Source organism: Macadamia integrifolia, chromosome 14 (genome assembly GCF_013358625.1).
Source record: "Macadamia integrifolia cultivar HAES 741 chromosome 14, SCU_Mint_v3, whole genome shotgun sequence".
NCBI classification, from domain to species: Eukaryota; Viridiplantae; Streptophyta; class Magnoliopsida; order Proteales; family Proteaceae; genus Macadamia; species Macadamia integrifolia.
This window is the reverse complement of record NC_056570.1, coordinates 16,842,325-16,858,764: the sequence shown is the minus strand read 5'-3', so window position 1 is coordinate 16,858,764 and position 16,440 is coordinate 16,842,325. Positions and strand designations below refer to the sequence as shown.

Below are 16,440 nucleotides of genomic sequence, written 5' to 3'. Positions count from 1 at the left end.
GGGGGGGGCTAGGAGGCATCTGGGTGAGGGATGGTTTCCACCCTCAGGTTCCAAGAGGAGATATAGACATTTCTGCAGGAATAAGCGACAGGGCAGCTATGAAGGGAATGGATTTTGGAGGAAACATCAAAGTAGATGGCTTTCCAAATCTCCTCCTATGAGCGAGATTTGGGGGACTGATGCAGATAAGTCACTTAATGAGCTTATTTTATTGCAAATAAGCCTTGGGTTGGGTTATGTATGTATCGGTGGTCAAAATTAAGATACGTATCGGAGGGTATTGTATCGTATCGGAGATACGCACATAAATGGATAGGGAACACATTTTTATACACTTTTGCATAAAAAAAACAGTTAAAAAAAGCTATATATAACATGTAGAATGCATAAATACTTAAATAGAGGGTATCGTATTGATAGACAAATATATTGAGTTGAAAATGTTCAAAATGATGAGGGTATCGTATTGATAGACAAATATATTTTTTTGAGAAAAATCAAAATTTTCCATAGAAGTTGTAGAACACTTGTTTTTACATAACATATAAAAAATCTAAACATTTTTAATCATTGAGCATGAGTAGATCTAAGAAATTTGAAAAAAATTGAAACCCTCATTTTCTCTTGAAAAAAGTTTGTAAATCCTTATAAATCCAATGATTTCAGGTAATAATGATGCACAAAACGTGATTCTAAGTATGATGAACCTTAGATTTGTAAAAAAACTTGAAAATCTAAGGTTAAAGTTGAAAAAAGTGAGTAAAGATTCAAGAACTTACTATTCAAAATTTTCAACTTTCAAGTTCAAGGTTCTTCTTGGACTATGTTTTTCTCCTTCTTTGAACCATTCACTTCCACAATGTTTCTTTCAATCTACCATTTGAGTCTCCAAAAAGGTGTGTGAATCAAAGGGGAAGAAAGAAAAGAAATATAGAAAACTGTTGGTGAGAGTTTGAAGTGTTTGTTTCAAACAACAAAAGGCACATTCACACTTAAGTAGCCGTATCGTACCGATACGGTACGATACGGCTCGATACTATACGATACAGTCTATATGTACCGATACGTACCGATACTCACGAGAATTTTCATATTTTCAAAAGTTCGTATCACATAGTATCGTACGTATCGGTACGGCATGATACGATACGACCAATACGTCAATACGCAAAAGAGGGCCCAAAATTCCATGTAGCATATCGGTATGTATCGTGCCAATGCCTACCGATACGGATACGTATCGGCCGATACGGCACGATACTCACAGATACTTAAAACCATGGTTGGGCCTTTGATCCCATGGGTTTTATTTGTAATGGACCACTTTAATGGGCTTAAAATATGGGAAAAAAGTAAAAAAACGGGATTTAATTCATTAGTTTAGTTAGAGTCCTGTTTTAAGTCTATATCCTTTGTTATTTTGTTTCCTAATTAGAAGATAGAGGTAGTTTCTATTTTGCATTAGTTGTTATTTTGAATTAGCTTCTATTTTCATTAGTTGCTAATTTGAATTAGCTTCTATTTTCAAAGAAGTTTCTATTTTGTAACTTAGGTCAGTTTCCTTTTTATCATTAGTTGTTAGTTTCTAATTTACTCTTACTTGGTTAGCAAGTTAGAAGTTAAATTAGAATGTTTTATTTTCAGCATTAGTTACCTTTTTTATTATGTCTTTGTGTCCAAGCAAAGTAAGGCTATTTAAAGCCCATCAATTTTAATGAGATGAGAGATTTGAGTTAAACAAAAAAAAGATGGCTTATGTTATTATGTTGTGGGATGCAGTTGGATGATATGCCTAAACTTGAGGGGTGAGATGCCCATTTCCTAATTCTTCTTCCACCCTTCTCAACCCTCTATCAAATTCTCTTTCTTTTCTTATTTTCCTTTTATTTGTTTGCTTAGAAGCAAACCTATTGGATGAAATCTTCCCTATCCAGCCAGATTTTGAGATCCTGCCTAGGATTAGGATCACTTGTAAATCTAGCTCTACATTAGGGACCATCTACGAATTTTACGTTCCATCCAAAGATGATTGATAGTTGCAAAGAAAGCCAATTTTCCAACAGTATCACAAATAGAAGGGCCCGAGAAGGTCATGTCCATCCAAATCCACTCCCTAGAGAAGGGAAGGATGGTTCTCCTACCCGGCCAGCACTTGGAGAGGATGAGCTTCCAGACAGAGGTAGAAAGAGGACAGGAGAAAAAAATGTGGGGGATATCCTCAACACCCTGGGGGCAGAGACAACAAGAGAGGTTGGCTGGGATCTGCCGATGAATAAGGAAGGATTGGGTGGAGAGGCAGTTGGAAAGGCAATGCCAGAGGGTGAAACTTTGGTAAGGAATATGGCCTTTGAACCAGACCAACTTGTGCCAAGGCACCGCGGGGGAGGAGGAATGAATGTGTAACCAAGCGGAGGTAGAGGAGAAGATCCCTGAGGAGGAAGGAAGCCAAGTGCATTTGTCCTCTCTTCCTCAATGGCCAGGGGGAAGTGGTGGGAGGGTGGTCCAGAGATCAAGAAGGGGAGGATGAGAAGAGGGAGGGGACCAACCCGAGGGGGAAAGAATAGAGGAGACAAGAGCGTTGGCAGGGGCCAAAGGAATAGATGGTTCTGGGAGATACCAAGTGGGAAAGGATGCCGGCAGGGTGCCAAGGGTCTTTCCAAAGAGAAGTGGTCAGACCATAGTTGTCATGGCATCGCCTAGGCGTCGGCAAGGTGGCGATTTGGCATCCTGGCAGAAAAATAAGTTCATAACAATGCTACGATTTACGTGACTCACAAATGGCGATCGTCATTGGCTGATAGGCACCGCCATGTACACCAGGTCACGCCTGATTCACTAGGCGGTCGATTTTTTGTAAAATGCAGGGTGATTTTGATAAGGCTATGTTGATTTTTTATGATTTGATGTTGCTTAATGTTGGTTTTATATGTTATAGGGTATATATTGTAGGCTTGTAGCATGCTAAATAACTTCAGAGATTGGGGGAAATAAAAAAGTAGCATACTAAATAACTTTAGAAAATAGAGAAAATAAAAAATGACACATAGGCGATTTGACTGCCATGGCAACGCCATAATGGGCGATTCATCGCCAAATCAATTAGCCACCCCTCGACCGCCTTGGATCGATTTGACGCCGTGACAACTATGGGTCAAACCATTGCCGATGGAGAAGGAGATGGCAGAGAGGGCTATGGGTCTATAATCAAGGATCTTGCGCCAGATCCAGGAGGCATCAGGAATGTGCGAGGCAGTCCAAAAAGAGTTGTGCTTAAGGATCCCAGCATGGATCCAATCAACCCAGATGCTTTTATGCTTGGACACAATTTTCCAGATGAGCTTGAGGATCCCAACAGAGTTAACATCTTTGATTCTCCTAATTCCAAGACCTCCCTTAGATTTGGGAAGGCAAACCTTCTTCCAGCTGATAGGGCAGAGGAACCTGGGGGAGTCGGAACCTTTCCATAGGAAGGAGCACAGAAGTCCTTCGAAAGACTTGATCACGGAGACAGGAAGGATAAAGGTACCACAACAATAAAGGTACATGGACTGGAGCACCGATCTAATGAGAGTAAGGCGGCCAGCAAAGGAGAGGAGCTTGCCTTTCCAAAGTTGGAGCCTCTTCCTCAGCTGATCAAGCAAGGGGGTGCAATGATGAGAAGACAACCTAGAGGAAATGAGGGGAAGGCCCAGGTATTTAACAGGAAAGTGACCAATCGGGATACCAGAGATACCGAGAAGGGTATCTTGGATATCAGGTTGAACACCAGAGAGGAACATGTTGGATTTGAGGAGGTTGATGCTGAGACCCAAGAGAGATTCAAAGGAATGGCGGGAATCCATGATGGTGGAGATGGAGCAGGCATTTTCCTTGGAGAAGATCATGATGTCATCGACGAAGGCCAAATGGGAGAGGAGGAGGGATTTACACCTGGGAATGGGATAAATGAGATGGAGGTCAATAGCGGATGGAATGTAGCGGGAAAGAACATCAAGGGATAAGGAGAATAGGAGGGGGGATAGGGGGCATCCCTGACAAATACCATGGCCAGAGGGAAAGTACCCTGTCAGACTACCATTCACTAGGACAAAAAAGAGGGGTGAAAATGCATTTGCAGATCCAATGGACAAAGGAGGGAGGGAAGGACATGAGAGCATCACATTGGAGATGAAGTCCCAACTGATCGTGTCAAAAGCTTTATGAATGTCAATCTTGAGGAGGGCAACAGGGGAGTGAGACTTACGATCAAAAACGCGGACGATTTCATGACAGAGGAGGATGTTGTCAAATATATTCCTGCCAGCAATGAAGGCGGATTGGTTTGGGCTAACAAGGGAGTCAATGACTTTTTGGATCCTGTTGGCTAGGATTTTGGCAATGAATTTGTAGAGGAGGTTGCACAGGGAGATGGGCCTGAAGTCACTCATGCACTCCGCACCATCTTTTTTAGGGATTAGGCAGAGAAAAGAGTGGTTGATCCCACCAATTTGGTTAGGATTCAAAAAGAAACTACGCAACTCATGGATGAGGTCATTACGAATGACATTCCAGCAAGAGGAAAAGAATCTCATGTTGAATCCATCGGGACCAAGGGCTTTATTGGCCTTATGAGAGAGAGTGGCCACAAGGATTTCCTCATCATTAGGGATAGATTAGAGGAGGGGGAAAAGCTCAGAGGGGACAAATTTGTTAATAAGATTGAGGGGAATAGGGGGTCGGAGGGGGGACTGAAGAGTCTCTGAAGGTGAGAGGCCGCTTTAGCTTTGATGAGATCGGGGGTGAGGAGCTCAACCCCAGAAGAGGAGATAAGCTTGGGGATGGCATTGGTATTGTTCCTGGATTTGAGGGAACGATGGAAGTAAGCAGAATTGGAATCACCCAGCTCAAGCCATTTGATGCAAGTTTTTTGGCGAAGGAAAGGTTCCTCTTAAGCCAAAGCCAGAGCCAGAGCCAGAGCCAGAGCAAGAGATAACTTAGAGGCAGCCTCTTTCTCTTCCTCAGCCAGAGAAGCGTTAAGGAGATCCTGTTGGATTCTGGCTAGGATGGAGTGGAGGGAGTCGCGGCAGGAAGCAACACGAGATGAGATGTTCCCAAAGGAAGAGGAATTCCAAAGTTTAAGCGAAGCTTTGACATTCTTAAGCTTTTTGGCGAAGGTCAAGAAAGGAGACAGAGCGTGGGGTGTGGGTATACTCCAAGCCTCCTGAACAATAGAGAAGAAGTCAGGATGGGAGACCCACATGTCAAAGAACTTGAAAGGCTTAAGGCCAAAGGAGCGGAATGGGAGAACATGAATGGAGATGGGGTTGTGGTCAAAGATACCAAGAAGATCAAAGGTAGCATGAAAGGAAGGAAAGGAATCAAGCCAGGCTTCATTAACAAGAGCACGATCAAGCTTGCAAGCCACCCTGAAATTTCCAGATCTCCGGTTATGCCAAGTATATTTAGCACCCGACCAGCGGAGATCGATAAGATTTAAATCTTCAATACAATCGTTAAAAGAGTCAACAGACGAGGAATCAATGGGGTTTCCTCCATGCTTTTCGTGACTATAACAAGTGACATTGAAATCTCCCACAATGCCCCAAGGATTGGATCCGGAGGAGGGGGCAAAGGAAAGCAGATCGGCTCAGAGGGGGAGCCTAAGGGGGGCCTTGTTGAGGCATAGATGATAGAGAGAAAGCAGATGAAGGGCCAAAGTGATGGGAAATGGACAGATGGATGGCTTGGGCATTGGAGGAGAGGGTGGAGATGGATAGGAAGTAGGAAGGAGGGATCCCAAAGGATCCATATCCTCCCATTGGGGCTGTGAAGGTAATTGGAAACAAACGACCAAGAAGTAGCAATTGAGGAGGCAATCCGTGAGGCATTAGCTTCTAGGACACGAGTTTACAACGGTTGGATTGGAGGAGCAATTAAGAGACCTAATGTCCGCTTGCTTGACCGAGGAAGCTAGACCTCGGACGTTCCACACAGTCCAAGGAATCATGAGGAACCAAGGGTGGAGGGCATCGAAAGTTTGGGAGGGCACCGAGGGGTCTGGGAATGGGGGGACCCGGGACGGCTATATCCAATGATAGGGGAGGCAGAAGGGGGGGAAGGGGGATTGGTTTTGGTGGTGGGCTTTCTGCTAGTTTTCTTTTGAATGGTTTTGGTGGATGCAAGTTTGGTGATGCTCGACTGGGTGTTGGTGGCAGGTAAAGGATGGGGAGTGGCAGTTGCTAGGTTATCTAGTGGTAGGTTTTGCAGAGAGTTCACCAAGTTTAGAGAGTCTTCAGAACTAATAGTGTCTGCTGAACCCAAGAGGGTTGATTGCACAGGTTGCCGAGCAGCTGATAAGTGACCATCAACAGAGCTCTGAGCAAAGCAGTATCAGTGGTATGGACCCAAGTAGTCGGGCATCAGAGATACATGATAATTCGGGTCAGAAGAGGCCACCAGAGAAGAAGCCATAGCAGGGCAAAAGCAAGAGGTTGCAAAGATCCGTGAGGAGCAGGGAAAGGACATCGAACTAGAGGCAAGGCTGGAGTCGGCTCCAGGATAGCGGTTCCCATGAGAGTCAAGAGGAATCTGAGGAGAGGTGGAGATGTGACCTTCCAAGGTCAAGGTCAAGGTCAAGGTCAAGGTCTAGGTCTAGGTCTAGGTCTAGGTCTAGGTCTAGGTCTAGGTCAAAAGGCTTCCGGAGAAGTGATGAGAGTTGCAGGCAGAGGTGAGTCCTTCCAAGGCCGGCAAGAAGCCAATCAAGTTGTTGCTGAGAGGAGAAAGGTTTGTCAAGCAGGACATGGCAGAGGTTGAGGCTACCAGCAAGCATGGAGGGATCCAAAGGAATGACGGAATCGTTGTTGTTCGTCGACACCAGTCCGGAGGGCAGATCAGAGGGGTTCATTCCAGAGAAAACAGAGTCGGGTGAGGAGGAAGGGATCAACGGGTGGGGCGTGACCTGCAAAGGGTCAAAGGAAAGGGGCAGTGGGGTGGGTCGGACGGTGGGTTAAGTTGTTAGGTAAGGTTGGCAGTTGGGTCGGTTAAGGATATGGAAGGGTTGGGTTGATTGAAAGCAAGGATCGGGTTATACAAGTTACCAAGGTACAGAGGATGATCCGACGGGTATTTGGAGAACATGTTGACAAGGTGGACCGATAAAAATTGATTTAGGGGAATAAAGGAGGTTCAGGGGTGGACCGGGAGAGGATTCTCCTCAGAGTGGAGGACCAGTTCAAAGGTGGGCCGAAGGTTCTCAACATCATAAGAGGGATGTCAAGAGGTGGTAGACAGGTATTGGTGCAAAGGCAACAAGGTAACAGCAGCGGAAGAAGGGAGAGAAAGAAGGGGACGGGGAAAATCACGAGGAATGTCAGGCAAGGTATCAGGGGGTTGGTGCACAATTTCCACGTAATCTGCCAAGTCCAAAACCGAGAAAGGGTTTTGACTGATGAGCAGGGGAGAGCGTGATGGACCTACAGGTAAAGGAAGCAGAGGTTCCGACGGGATAGGGGTTGGTTGCCAAGACTTCAGAGGTCTCTTCCGTTTGATTTTCTTAGGGATCTTCATCAAGAAGGAGGAGAGCTGAGGGTGGTCGAAGCAGGGGTCGATGTTCCCGGAATTGGATTGGTCTTCAGCGAGAGCACAGCTAGTTGGAGGTTCCTGGATGGAGGCAGCAGCGACTGCAGGAGAGGTGGAGGTGCAGGTCTCTGTTTTGTGACCAAAACACTTGCAGATTGTGCAAGAAGGGGGACGCCAGTCATAATGAACTTCCTGAGTGAAAGAATAGTCTTCTCCTTCAAAAATTGTGATTGAAGATGGAAGAGTACTGTCAGCTTCCACCTCGATACAGATTCTGGCCAACGAGAGTCTATCCATTGTCTTGGTACGTTTGTTGGAATACAATGGTTTTCCGATAAGAGAACCGACCAAACTAAGGCCGTTCACACACCAACAGTGGAACGGCAGATTGGGGAAAGTCACCCAGAGAGGTAAGGAGGTGGGTTCCGTCTTGGAGAACGACGAGCGAGCATCCCACTGCCTAAGAAATATCGGCTTTTTTCCAACATGCCATGGACCACCATCGACAGCGTAGGCTTTGTCCGTTTCAGAGGCGAATTTGAATATGAACGTACCATTATCTAGCATGAAGGTAGACATCGCACAGACCGGCTTTCATTGTTTCTCCAGGAAGGTTTTTACAGTGATGAAAGGAGGTTTACTGCCGAGGAACGAACCAACCACACAGCATTTCCATTTCTGGATTTCTGAATCTAAAAGTCCCGGCGAGCAAAGGCCAACAGGGGAGGAATTCCGAGTTGCAAGAGGGTGGAAAAAGAGGGAGTGTCCGGCAGAGGAAGGAGGGGAGGGGGGAGGAGGAGAAGGTGGGGGTGGAAGTGACTACCGAGGTCCAAGGACGAGTTGTGGGTGATAAGGAAGGCTAGAGGAGGGTAGGGGAGGAGGGGCGGCTATCGGTTGGAGGAGGGAGGTTGGAGGAGAGGGTAGGGGGATTTCCGGCGATAGAGGCCACCGGAGGGGGGGAAGGCATTGCAGGTCACATCATTGGGGAGGAGGAGGAGAGAGAGGCTGGGAGGTTTTTGCACACATCAATCTATCGGGTCCAAGAGTTTAGTTGTTAGTAAAATCTTATTTGTTGGCTGTCCTTCAATCTCCAACAAAACTGATCTTCAAGTCTTCAAACCAGCTTCAAATAACACTCGCACACCCACAAGCAATAAACAAGGAGATGAAAAGAAAGAGAAACTGTAGGGTAGATGTGGGTGGGGTGGACTCTCAGTCCTGGGCCTCTCACCCATAGCTATCTCAGCTTTTGAAGAGCAAATTCTCTATCAGAATTGGAGCAAGCATCGCTGAAAATTTCATTGATCAATTGTGTGTCTGCAATTACAAGACCTCTATTAATAGTTGCGGCTAGGACTCAGTTACACAGAAACAACTAATTTAGGAAACAATGGAAAATAGAAACAACCAACTTAGACTCAAAAACTACCATATAACAATGACTTGCTCACTAAGAAAATAATAAAGATACCACTAGATCATTCTAGAAACCCAACTTAAGACTCAAACCTTGTAGTTGACTAAGTCAAACACTAGGAGACAAAACACAGGTAAGAAGAGAAATCGATAGAGAGAAATAGGGGTTTTTATGAAGGCTGCTGCTGTAGGGGGCTTCTAGAAGACATTATAATAAGACAAAACTGCAGAGAACACACCTGGTTTGATGGCTAAATCCAGAACCAGAATTAAACCAAAACTGGGCCAGAATAGGCTGGCTCGATAGGCCCTACAGCTGGGTTGATTGATGTCCTTTCTTCCTCCTTCGATAGTGCAAACCAAACGTAGGATCAGCATGGCTATCTACATCAGCTCCCCACCCCTCTTAAAATCATTCTCTCCAACAAATGGAGGAACGACATATAGTGCTCATAGAGATCCGCATGAAGGCGCAGAAAATCTTCAGCATGGATGCTATCTTTGATGGGTCATCCTTTCCACTTGACAAGGAACAAGTAATACCCTTTACCAGCACGAACGGTAGTAAATTTGTTGTCGAGGACATCTTCAATAACATTGTCCGTTGAAGTCACAAATTGGGGAAGCCTTAAAGCATTCCAGGAACGGCAATAAATTTGTTGTCGAGGGCTTCTTCAATAACATCGTCCCTTGTAGTCACAAATTAGGGAAGCCTTAAAGCATTCCATGAACGGTAAAAAATTTGTTCATGGTACTGTTCATGTGAACAGTGTCACAGCCAGTTGCCTGCCTTGCGTGGGATATTATTAGGAGATCTTTAGTTATTAATTTCTATCTCATTAGTTATTAATTTCCATTTCTAGTAGTTCAATGTGAACAGGATCCAGTACATGTGTGGACCTTTGTTTTAGAATTTTCTATTTTCTTTCATTCCTTAGAAGTCGGATACTGCTCTATATATGTAACTGAGACCTTAGAAGTCTCCCCAACAGTTAGATGACCGAAAAGCTTGGTTGTTTAGCCATGGTTGCTGTGAGATACAGTGAGGTGAGAGGCCCAGGGAAGAGTGAGAGGCTCATCCCATTCTATCCCATCGGTTCCTGTGTCTCCCTTATTCTGGTTTTATTTTTCTGGTCATAGCTGACACCACTCGAGCTTATTGGAAGCTACTGGTTCATCAATTGGAACCATGGGATCTCGCCGAGATCTCGCCAGATCTAGCTAAATCTCGCCAATATCTCGCAAATATCTCGCCTCTCTCTACTTTTTTGAAGAAAAAACACCAAGGAGCAAGGACTTTGGTGCTTTAGCTTGACGATCTCCAGTCCTACACTCATTGAAGCTTAAAAAGTAGAGAATATTACCTCCTCATCTACATTTGGAGTTACTTTTCTTATATATGATGCCTTTTAAATTCTTATGATTATGTTGTGTCATGTGTTGATTGTGGAATAGAGCATACTAGCCTAAGGTCCAAAGAGTCGGAGACTACTTACATAGGGTACGAAGTCCAAGTACCATTTTGAGTTTGTTTTTTGCAAATCTGATGTTTCCATTGTGTTTAGAATCGCTAAAATAGGGTAAATACACAGTTTCAGGGCCTACAAAGGCCATATGCCCACCGAGATCTACCAGCGAGTCGACCGCCCAAAAAATACAAGGTTTCGGCAAAATCTCGCCAGATCTCGTTTTTTGGGATAGCGAGATGGCTGGCGAGATCGAGTTTTAAAACCTTGATTGGAACCCATGCTGAATTTCAAGTTGTTGTGATTATAGTTGCTGATCTGAGGAACCATACAAGCACCTGCGACTTTCCAGATTTAGGGATTTTCACCAAAACCTTAAGGCTGGTCAATCTGAGCCACCAGTGATCAGTTGAGGCTGATCTTTTGGAAATCAACCCACCACCGAAGGACCTCCACTCGATGGTGAAGAGGCCATGTACTGCGCTCTTTGTGTTGTGCAATTGTGCTCTACAAGTTATCTCCTATTTGTGGCCCAAGATCAAGAACTGGTAAAACTCCAAACCTACCCATATCATTGTGAATGAAACTTAGAGGTGTGATTCCATCTATATAACCCTACACTCGATGGAAGTATCTGGCCCATGGTTCGAAATTTCGACCATTTTGAGCCAATCTAAGATGAAATTACATGGTACATTATAAAATTCCAAGGTATTGACTGGCTTCAAATGGTATCAACCCATTTCGACCGATATTTCTCAAAATCGATTCGTTTGACCAAACCAATGCCTATAAAATGACTCATTTCGTGCGAAACAAGGCCATTTTTCGCACATTTCGACCTACAATTCCCGTATTTCAACTCTTTCTCATGGGAAACAGTGAATTAAAACAAAAAAAAAAAAAATTCAAATTTCTCTCCAAATATTTGATTCTACACATATTTTGCACAACCAAAGGAGATCTACCTAAAGAAGATGGAGCAAAAAGGTAAACCCCATTTTCCCAAAAATTCATTTTTTTGTATACAATGTAGTTGTATGCATAGTGGAATGCTTTCAATTTTTTTATTTGTTAGTTAGAATGACCCAATCTATGAATTCATGGTGTCATTTTTTTTTTTTCATGTTAAATTATTTTGTAAATTTTCTGTTTTAAAAAATACACTTTCCTACAACAAATATTTGGAAAAAAAATAGGGTTAATATTTGATGTTGGGTGTTCAATACTTCACTTAATATATGTTAGACACAGGTGACCAATCCAAGGTGTGATGGTGTCAAAAAAATATTCTGTTTTTATTTTAATTTTCAAAAATTATGATTCGCATACCTAAAATGACTATAGGAGAAGTAAGAAAAGATATGCAGAATCTATGACCCAACCTAAGTATGACCGCCGATAGAGTTGTTTGGACAACGAAGACCCATGTAGCCAACCCCTTTTGGGGATGTTCCCGAGATGCTGCTCTGACTTCTGTGTCTTACCTCTTTTTACTTCTTTTACTTCTTACTATTCTTTTATTACCTTTTAATGCCTTTTGTTCTCTTACTAGTTTTGCCGCTACTGCATCCATGTAGCCAAGCCTATTTAGTTGGGGTAAGGTTATGGTTGTTGTTGTTGCTTAATTTTTTAAAATTAGTTAAATATTTGTTGAAATGTCTTTTAAAATGAAAATAAATATAAAAAATATTCTATTATAGTTTGAAAATTCAAGAAAATTATTGAAGATATTAGAAATCCGTTTATAATCAAAATTGATTAGCAATGTGATGTTTTTTAATCAAATTTTGTTTAATAAACTAAATTAATTTTTTAAAATATATATTTTTAAATAGGCAAAAGATATCATGCTTGGGGGGGAATTATAATAACTTTTAGTTGTTTTTAAGACCATATTTGATGTGCGTATGTTAAGAATCGATCTCTTTTTTTGTTAGAACGGTGTTGGTACTAGTGTAGTAGTATTGCATAATGGCTGAGCTAGGACATTGCATGGCTTCATGGGAGAACTCTAACAGCTATCAAAAGGAAATCAAAATGCAATTATTTTCATAAGAAAATTGGGGAAGGTGAGACCACTAGACTAAAATGGCATCTTGATGGTGGGACAAAAATGTGTTGGGCTACCCTAATAATTCAAACAAGATAAGGATGAATATGTTAGAGCATTTGAGAGAAGGTGTGGAGAAAAGGAAGGGGAAAAATTCGACAAAGCATGTCTAGAGACTATGCCAGAGTTAGGGGAAAAAGATTATGACAGTTTGAGCCTGACTTTGATGATGTACAAACAGTAGAAAGGCTGAAGGAATGAGGAGGATAAAGGCAGCAAGTAAAGCCCAGCTTAGGACTGATCAAGAAAGATTTTTGCAGAGGGCCAGGAGAGCTGGTTCATCTAGATAGGCTACAGAAGACCCTGAGCCACAGAGGAGTAGGAGGAGGTTGAGACATAAATAGCCTAAGATTCCATCAAGGAGACCCCAGAGTGTGAGGGACCAAGCCCCACCCGACTAATCTTACACTATTTCGAGATAAGACTCAAAACAATTAAAGCTCAAACAGGTGTGGACCAATGTAAAGGAGGCAGTGGGGATGGCTTTCTCCAAGTGAGCTTTCTACCGTAGCATACCAACCAATGCCACCAAGGGAACGTATTACCAGAACATGTCGTATGAGATAGGTAGGGTTGGGCCAGGTGTGAATCAGCCCAATGCATATGGAAATGTATAATGTTTATTTGCCCAAAAACCAGGAGTTTGTGGACTATATTGAGGAGTTGAAGCTTATGTGGGAGTATTATAGAGTGATCGTGATGTGTAATGGTTGGACTGAAACCAATAGACGGTGCATCATCAGTTTCATAGTAAATTGTGATGGAAGGACTGTGTTCCTTACGTCAGTTGATGCATCAAATGAAAAGATGAATGCAAATTATATTTCCAAGCTGTTGAAAGAAGTGGTGAAGGATGTTAGGGTAGAAAATGTGGTACTCCAACAACAACTTTTCCCCTCCCCTATATATATATATATATATATATATTAGGTTTGAAGAAATAGAGTTGACAATTTGTATTGTGGGTGTGTCATGGTGAACATCCATTATGAGTTTAAGGTCTTCTAGTGGCAAGTGAGTCCCACACTTGAATTGAGTGAGGCCCCCAAGAGACCCATAGACCATAGTTAAGTGGTCCTCTCTCCCTTGTTATCCTATACTTTTTGCATTTTCTATTATTAGCATTATTCCGTTTTTGAACTACATCGATTAAGTATCATAGCAAATTCTAATTCTTGAGGCAAGCAAGTATACATAGTCGACCGAAAACAAAAAGCACACTTGACAATGAAGAACATGGCCAACGATCAAATCAATGGTCCGGTTGCCGTTTCAAACTCGATGATAAGTTCTTTCAAAGTAAAGGCGAATGATGAAGTCATGATGAAGAGCATTTGATGCCCACTTTACTTTTTCCCTCTCTTCCCACGTCTTTCTCAAGCAACAAGTCATTTTTTTTCAAATGTACTTTTTCAAGATGTTTCAAACAGCTATAGTCCAACAAGTTCTCCGCTCCCCTGTAATATGTATCATTTGGTTTGACTAAATAGAGTTGATAGTTTGTATTTTTGAAAATTATGGGTGTGCCACGGTGAGCCCCTATTGTTAGTTTGAGGTCCTCTAGTGGTAAGTGAGTCCCCAAGAGACCCTTGAGTTAAGTGGTCCTCTTACCCTAGTTATCCAGTACTTTTCTTTATTTTCTATCTCATTGCCATTTTCCTTTCTTTGAGCTGCATCACAACAATTTTGCAGATTTTTTCCCCCATTGAATTTTAACCAACAAACAAGTGGGGGCTGAATATGGTAACCCAACCCTTGAATAATTTGGGGATCATGTGGATTGGCCATCTGTCGATATTCAAACTCAAACTCAACCTCAAACCACATGGCCACAGTGTCAAAGACATTTTCCTTAGCCGTCCAATACTTCATAAATATTTCACTGTTGATTGTGCCACATGGTGCAATCCATAGGGCGAAAAATTTACCACCGGTCAAAAGTAATGTTGACAAATTGTCCACATATTTTGAGACCATCTGTGCTCCCAGATGGCAGATAAAAGTGCCCAAAGACCGCCATCGAGAGACCCTCCCCTCTAGGGAGAACATTTAGAGAAACACTTCCCCTAAAATAATAAAGAACAAAAAACCCAGTACCCACACGCATGATAGATAAGTACAGGAGGAAACATCCAGCAGTTAATTGAGAAAGTTATGTATGGTAAACAACCATAGGGACTGAGTTTTACATCATCTGCAATCTAAAAGATGCATCAATATGGTAGCATTGCAGCAGTAATACACTTCTGGGAACTGATATACCTATATGAGAGATATAAATGTGGATATGGGGCCCGGAAGCCAGAAATAAAGGTTTGATTCGCATCCATTATATAGAATTATCAAATTCAGGAGCAAATCCTCAAAATGACACATTAGGTATGCACATTGGTACGAATTTCCTTGGCAGCCTTCTAATGTGTCATATAGTGAAATTCCCACCAAGAAGTAAGTTGGAGAAACGGCCTGAACTTAGAAAGGTGAACTAGAGCGTGAGGAGGTAGGACAACTAACCTTTTGACGATATAAAAAGTGGGCCACTCTTGAAAACCTGCAACATAAAGAAGTAAATGAGATATTAGTGAAGTTGACATGCATAATAAGCAAAAAAAAAAAAAATAGCAAGCACAATCATTTATAACAGATTGAAGTGAACCCAATGTCCCATATTGAAGAAATGCACTGGTGGTGCTATTGAAACAATGTAAATACTTTGGGGCATATGGAAACCGGAGATGTTAATGAGAGGACGGGCAGCAAAGCCCGTTACGGACTCAATCACAAATAAGACCAGAAATAACAAAAGTAGCAATAGAATCAATCTTCGTTTTCGAAACACTCCAAAATACTCAAAGTAAAAAGCGCACAGCAGTTACTACTTACCAATGGCATTGAATTTGTATCTAGATTGCATAAAAGATTTCCCCAACCACCTTTTTTTAGTCACACAAGCAGCCATTATACAATAAAATTGAAGCAACTGTGACAAACATATCCATTAAGACAAAAAATCAGAAATTGGCACAAACGATCGAATCAAAAAGGAAGAAATCCTACCGTATTCGTAACTCCGGCCCTCTGCCGCTCGAAGGGCGCCAATGAAGCCGACATTTTCGCACAATGCCACTGGAATTTAGGGCATCAAGACGGTCCTCAATCAAACCAGAACCACCTCTGATGGCGAACATTTCAACAACACAGAGCTCCCGTTTCTCCCATCTATCTAATCAATCTTGCAAAGACGCATCTCTCAACGACAACGATTCTTAAATGAATCAGAAGCCAAGCTCAGACGAGAAATTCCAGGGATCTGAACTGACGGAGGAGCAGAGCTAGGGCTTCAACAGAAACTCAAAAGTGAAGTAGAAGGCAGAGCGACCAAAGCATTTTTTCTGTCTCACTGTACTAGTTTCAAGAAATATATGGCTTGCTCTGAAAGGTTTGTTTGTGCGTTTAGTAGATTAGGTAGAGAGAGAGAGAGAGAGAGAGAGAGAGGAGTAGAGCTGACTGGATGGTTGCTGTCGTCGTAAAAGGTGCATTTTTTCTACCCAAAAAAAAATGAAAAGGTTAATTTTCAATTTTTACTTGCTTCCACCTGATAGTTCCTCTGAAAGGCACCACTCACATGCGAATAAGGTATCCAAATAATAGAATCACACTAACAAAAAAAAATAAAAATACAAAAAAATGTGTTAAATCCAAAATCAAGTTTAAAAAATAGAATCGTTAAAGTATAGAGGGCCTAAGGGAGTTCTGTCTGTAAGAGTCTAAATTGTCTTTTTACCGATCTGCCATTCTATTGGAACAGGTTGTCTTTGATGGACGTCTTTGCGCGTTGTGGAGTTAATAAGGTGGGACCTATGTGTTCGTAGGGTGAAAACCGATGTG

The 16,440-nt window shown here is 42.4% G+C and overlaps 1 protein-coding gene across 1 annotated transcript in view; it reads right to left on the bottom strand.

Annotated features, from left to right (window-relative positions):
* The window catches only part of LOC122061619 (rho GTPase-activating protein 7-like), a 125,754-nt gene extending 109,749 nt beyond the window's left edge, over nt 1-16,005 (bottom strand). Inside the window, 2 exon segments of the mRNA XM_042625008.1 lie at nt 15,067-15,103; nt 15,610-16,005. Of these exon segments, the coding sequence (XP_042480942.1) occupies nt 15,067-15,103; nt 15,610-15,663 (91 nt within the window). The 5' untranslated portion in view covers nt 15,664-16,005.
* Nucleotides 16,006-16,440: the final 435 nt, after the last annotated feature.